Source organism: Gymnoscopelus microlampas (genome assembly GCF_963454915.1).
Source record: "Gymnoscopelus microlampas genome assembly, chromosome: 2".
NCBI lineage: Eukaryota > Metazoa > Chordata > Actinopteri > Myctophiformes > Myctophidae > Gymnoscopelus > Gymnoscopelus microlampas.
In genome coordinates, this window is record NC_139939.1 from 12,980,694 (window position 1) to 12,987,319 (window position 6,626).

At 44.6% G+C, this 6,626-nt stretch overlaps 1 protein-coding gene across 1 annotated transcript; it reads right to left on the minus strand.

Annotated features, from left to right (window-relative positions):
• Positions 1–2,301: 2,301 nt before the first annotated feature.
• Positions 2,302–4,198, minus strand: LOC311059058 (cytidine monophosphate-N-acetylneuraminic acid hydroxylase-like; the record flags this gene model as incomplete). Its single annotated transcript, XM_084076642.1, has 1 exon — positions 2,302–4,198. The coding sequence occupies one exon, from the start codon at positions 4,196–4,198 to the stop codon at positions 2,444–2,446; it is 1,755 nt and encodes a 584-aa protein (XP_083932768.1). The 3' UTR covers positions 2,302–2,443.
• Between the last annotated feature and the right edge of the window lie 2,428 nt (positions 4,199–6,626).

The window sequence follows — 6,626 nt, forward strand, 5'->3', positions numbered from 1 at the left end:
CTTGCATTGGGATGTTGCATTGTATAAACATCAGGTTGAAGCAGTATCACAGCATGTACATATAATTCTCTTTATCTCAAAGGTTTTGATGAACAGAAATCAATCAATTTAATTAATTGATGACTTAATTTTTTCTCCACAAGACATTTATTGTGCGTGTCCTAATCACACACAATAAACAAAAACAAAAACCCAGATGTGAAGCTCTGTGATAATGGGATCAGTCAAGTCACCTGAAATTAATATCCCCAAAGAGCATGTTATGTTATGTATACATGTATGTATAGATTTTTCCCTTGGTATCTGGATCGAGTCTGTCACTGAGTTACAGACTTGATCCAGATACCAAGGGAAAACTCTCCAGTCATATGCACTCCTTTTTGTCAACTGAATTGTATGGTACGTGACTGGAACAGCTGCGATAATATACTGTACATGTCGTGGTTTGTCTTCAGGTCTACTTCACTTTGGATTATGAAGCTTTGACAACAATGCTGGTTATACCGATAAAAAGCTGCTCACTGGCCCAGATCGCTAGGCTGTATGTCTTCACTTGAAAACTATCAATAAAGGCAGAAAATCTAAAAAACGAATACAAAAAAAGAAAAGCTGCTCACTGTAGTACACAAATTGAATACACAGGACCACAATGGAAACAAGCCCTTGTGTTATCCTTTAAGCAATATTGTATAGCTGTACTCCTGTACCTTTTGCAAACTGTTAAGTAAGTATTCAATCAATCAAAGATTCCAAACAAGTGTTTTCTTGAGCGTAAACAGCATTCAGTCATTATAAGTCACACAGTTATTCAGGGCGGCCTATAATAAGTATATTCCAATCTCATGATAAAATGGTAACACAATATGAAGTCGCTGTCGGTTAGAAACCTCATATCTCCATGTTTCAACGTTTTATATTTCTTAGTCACTTAATGTCCTACCTCGTCATACTAGAGCAGGGCTATTCAACTAGATTAGGCAGGGGGCCACAATTGTACAATGACTTGAAGTCGGGGGCCACAAGACCGTGTTCGTGGTTAACTGTTTGACTGTTTGTTGTGTGTGCTACTGTATATAGGACACAACAATGGACATATTATGTCCATTATGGTAACTTATTAGGGCCTGCTTCATACTGCAAACATGATGTTTGATAGGATAATTTATGTGCCAGTCCTTTATAATGCACAGACTTTGATTTGGATATTGAGGAAATAGGAAGTAGATATTTCAGTGTGTTCTGTGCACGGCAGCCGCGTAGGGTGGATTCTAATGTTGACCGGGCCAGATCTGTATCTCCCCAGATACAGATACGGGGGGGGGGGGGGGGGCATTGCAAATGAGGGCCAAAACAAAGGCGACTTGCTGTGGTTGGCTACAACAGAAGAGGGTGAGGGACTGCTAATGTTGTCATGCTGTTTTTTTTCCCCTGGCGAATCTTGTCCTGCAGTTTGAGCAGACGGGGCAGGCAGGGTTTTTACTGACCGGGCCGTGACGCTACACCCCCACGATGAATTGAGGATGAATGTATGCAGTATCTGTATCTTTACTCAAGTATGGCTTTCAAGCACTTACCACTGTTAATTTCTCCATGTTTAACGTTTAAGTCAGAACCAGGCAGTTACTTGCAGCTATTTGTAACATGCCTGCTTGACAGCTACCCTCGCACCAAAAATGTATAAAATAATATCTTAATAAATTAACCCTTTATTGAACCAGTTACAAATTCCTCAACGGTTTCCGGTTACGTTTAACTATGAACATTTTGTTGATTTTTGTTTCCACGGTCTTGTGGCCCCCAACTTCAAGTCATTTGTGGCCCCCTGCCTAATCTAGCTGCCCCAGATGTGCTAAATCAACACGCAGCACAGCAGATCTAGAGTAGTATACTAGGAAACATATCGCCCAGAGTGGTGGATGGTCTCCACAATTTACTCACCAATGATTACGTTCACCATTTCTTGTAGCAGTGTCTTGACTGCAAATGCAGTAGCCGTTGGATGTTAATTGACCCTGAGTGAGTCCCAAACATTCCTTCATTCTAAACAGTAGCCTACATCTTATTCTTATCGGGTTATTGGTTGGTTAACCGTTAACGAGCTTCAGTTACCGGTTATGAAAAAATATTGTATTTTTACATTGGAATGTGTTCCACGGGCCACAAGAAAGCTCAGCTGGGGCCGGATTTGGCCCGCGGGCCGCCCGTTGAATATCACTGCACTAGAGTGTCAAGCTAAAGTAGTGAAAAATAGCCTACAATCTACAAGCTCACAACGCGTCGCATCCACAACGCGTTGTGAGCTTGTAGATCTGCTATTTTCAATATTTCTGAAAATATTTGTTCCATTTCCTGAACAGTAACGTTTTTTTTTTAACATACAAGGTTTCCATCCGACAGCGAACATCAATAGGATCAGGCCAATACACAGTAACTCTCCTCCTTTTCACTTGGCGCTCTCACTTTCAGGTCCAGGCGTCTGCAGGAGGAACTGTGTCCAGTCTGGCCTGGTGACAGGCAGCTGGGTCTGGAAGTGGTTCCAGAACTTGTGGTGGTAGACGTCTGGCTCTCTGCTGATGCGGTTCTGGAAGCCGATGTACAGGTCGTCCCACAGGAGGCCATTCAGCACCACGTGTCTCATGACTCCCATCCTGTTTCGGATCTCCACATAGGCGTGGTTCCTGTCAGGCCTCTTGGTAGGGAAGGAGAGATCGAGGAAGTCCACCGTGTAGTCGTAGCCGCCGAGCCCGGCCTTAAAGTCGTCGTCTGTCTCAATCACCCGTACAACTAGGTTGTAGTCTTTGAAACCTGCCCAGTTGTAATAGAACTGGATCCAACCGGGACGTCGGAAGATCTCACAGCCGATGGCGCTGTTCAGCTCATCCAGATACGAGTCAAAATCCCAGCTGTCCTTGTAGATTTTCGTGCCGTCAGGTGGATTGGTGACGGACCCACCGAGTCTCTGGTCTGGGTCTTTTAATGCGAGGGCCAGATCCAACGCTGCACCTGGCCTGGGTGTCCACGTCCTGATGTCGGGTGAATTCTTATTGATACGACCGTTGAGCTCTTCTGCAGTGTTTTTGACATTTGTGTCCTTAATGTAGCCGTCTGATGGATGTGCCTCCACAAAGTAACCCGCCATTGGGCAGTAGATCTTAGGCTGTAAGGATTTCATCAGACCAGACTTGTAGACCAGGAGCTTCCTCCGCTCGTTTCTTATGAACTCTGCCTTCCACTCCTCGGTGTATTTTCCCCCTTGAAAGGTCATGGGGAACCCGGAGGCCCCCCCGGCAAAGTCGCCCATCATCAAATCCACGTTGTGTGGCAGCCTTCCCCCGTTAGGCCTGGTGCAGTCCACCGTGTTCACGATCATGTGACCTTTATAGTCGACAATGATGCAGGTGTCCATTTCCGGATGGACGCCGTCCATCAGGATCATGAACCGCAGGTGCTCGTCGACATTTTGCCAGATGCCAAAAGGAACCACGTTGATGTTTGTCAGCTTAACCTGGCTTTGCTCCAAGTACCAAAAGACTGGTCTTGACGTGTCACCCACATAAATGGGCACGTCTGGCCTCCTCTCTGACAGGACCTTCAGCGTGGGGTAACTGAGGTGGTCCGAGTGCATATGGCTGACATAGATGAAGTCTGCCCTGCACAGTCTGTCAAAGGAGTCTTTAGGTGGCTCATGGAGAAGCCACCAGCCCCTGGCAAAGGCCGGACCCTTGAGCCAGGGATCGAATACGACCCTCCTCTCTCCGAGCTTCAGCTCCATGCATGCGTGGGTCAGGTAGGTGACGGTAACCTCCCCCTCCTTCAGTTCCACAGCGGGGCGAGGGTCCGCCAGCCAGGGGTCTGGAGGACTCAGCTCCAATAGCTGAAGCCCTCCATCCTTCAACATTTCAATTTCAAGCTCGTCTTGTGCAAAACTGTCTGGTGGATTGACATACTGCATGGTCGACACATCCAGCTTCCAGGTGTGTTTGGTGCACTTCACAACGCATTCCTCTATGTCTTGTATGAATATCCCACCTTGGTGTTTGCACTGGTTCTTGCAGGCCTTTAGGACGTTGCCCTCCTTCTTGTACATGATGTAACATTTACCATCTTCTTGGTTTTTCCTGAAATTGATTCCGTCTTTGAGCGAGCGAACGGCCTCGGAATCCAAAGTCAGCAGTGGCTTTGCTTCCTGGCCAGACATTTCAGCAGTCAGTACGATTGAAGAGTACCGAAATGATGCGAGACTTACAGTGCCATCCACTTCAGAGTCTGAAAGGAGTGTCTCTCTGTCGGTGCAGATATGCAAATGTTTGAACAGCAAACACCTCCTCCCGCAGCGTTTACCTGGCATGTTTTTTTTTTACCTGAGATTCATTATTTCCTGTTCATCACAAAGACTGTGCCTGCCGAACATTACACCTGCTGCACCCCTGTGATAATGCAAAAGACCGGTCTCTCCGGTGCGTGTAGCTTCCTCTCACCACACCCGTCTCCAACTTCCATGAGATGAAGTCAAATAAATGTTAATATTCGTTTGTTGTCTACTTCGTGCAGTTTTAAATCATGTACTGTAACTTAGTATGCTTTAATCAGAACACAAAAAGCATAACCTCTCTTCACTCTCTTCCTCCCTCCCTCTCTCTCGCTCGCTCCCTCCCTCTCTCCCCCTCCCTCTCTCTCTCTCTCTCTCTCTCTCTCTCTCTCTCTCTCTCTCTCTCTCTCTCTCTCTCTTTCTCTCACAAGCACCCATACAAACAAAAACATTTTGCCTAGGTAATAGTTAACAAATTATTGGTCAATGAAAAAAAACTGTGCCTTTGGCACAAATCACCCCCAGTGTGGGGTTGGTTCATCTTTTAAACAATCTTCCCATTGTATAAGGATTATACAATGCACAATGTACGATTAATCATTAACCATTTATTGCAATGATATTGCATTCGATTCAAAAAACTGTAGTTATAAAAAGTACAAATTCAGTTTGACTTGGTATCTCTGGCTTTGTGTGTGTGTGTGTGTGTGTGTGTGTGTGTGTGTGTGTGTGTGTGTGTGTGTGTGTGTGTGTGTGTGTGAGAGGGGTATGGGGTGTGGGGTGGAGGGAGTTGTGTGGGGTTATGTCCAATACACACCATTAGTGTTAAATTGGAGCTTGAAATTGACAAAATTATTGCCATCAAAATTTCACCCATTTACACACAGATGGCGGAGAAATCATGCAAGGCACCTGCTTATCGAGAACAATTAGGGGTTCAGCGTCGTGCTCAAGGACACTTCGACACTAACTCTGGGGGAGCCCGGGATTGAACTGTGAACCTCACAGTTGCCATCCAGCCGCTCTACCGACCACTTTACCCCTGAGCCACTGCCGCCACACTTTCCTGTTTCAATATTTTTATTAGACAAAAAGGAAAGTAGACAATCCACCACGAAAATGACATGACAGAGGGCGCAACATAGCCCAACATAACAATACAATAAGAAACAAAAACAAAAACAAAAACACAGGAGAGAAATGCAAATCCTAAAAGACTTCACACCAAATATATTATATAATAATCATCACATTATTGCTACCAACACCCTCTCTACCATGTAGAGCATTTGTGTCCTTCAGCTGCCTCCCAATTAATATGGCAACTAACTGACATCCTCCATCACTCCAATACACAAGACATTGCGCCACTCATCCCCTATATGTGGTGCCAAGGGCAGCCATGCTTCTACAAATTCGGACAAGGTACCCCGTAGAACATATGATAGTCTCTCCAAGGGCATTAACCGTAGCACTTTTTCAAACCATAATAAGACACTTGGAGGACTGTCATCGATCCATTTATTAAGAATTGACAACCGAGCAGCAAATAGCAAAGCTCGTACTAGATGTCGATTTTCTTTTGTTACTATGATATTTGTGTCTGCCCCTAGAACATAATGGAGTGGATTTAAGGGTATTTTGATTCCAATCAGTTTAAGAATTTCATTTTGAATGGATACCCAGGAGGGTCTGATTTGTGGGCAAGCTCACACGTTCCAAAGACTGTCAAGCTTTTTCCAAAATAGCGGATCTACAAGCTCATCACGTATCACATTGTAGATCGGCGGTATGTCATGTGGTGTGGAAGGTGGGGTGGTGGTGTAGTATGGGGTGTATGTGTGTGGGTGTGTGTGTGTGTGTGTGTGTGTGTGTGTGTGTGTGTATGTGTGTGGGGGGGGGGGGAGTTTTGGAGCTTGCAGTGTACAAACGTTTCAGCATCAAAATATACTTTGAGTACCAAAGTAAAAGTACTCAAATTTTCAGAAAATAGCAGATCTACAAGCTCATAACGCGTCACATTGTAGATCGGCTGTATGTGGTTACTGTAGGTTTTGTATTAATAATAAAATCTGCAAAGTAACAAGTAACTAAAGCTGTCAAATGCTGTCATTGTAGTGGAGTAGAAGTAACAAAAATGACAGGAACAATACAAAAAACAATGTATCATGTTATAAAACATGAAACCGTTGCATTGTATATGGGGTTTATAGCCACGGCTAATTTGCGACCCCAGTCCCTGGTTAGGCCTTTCTATACAAATACCTACCTTGTAAAAAATATCAATTACAAAAAGGACATGCATGAAGCTCTAATC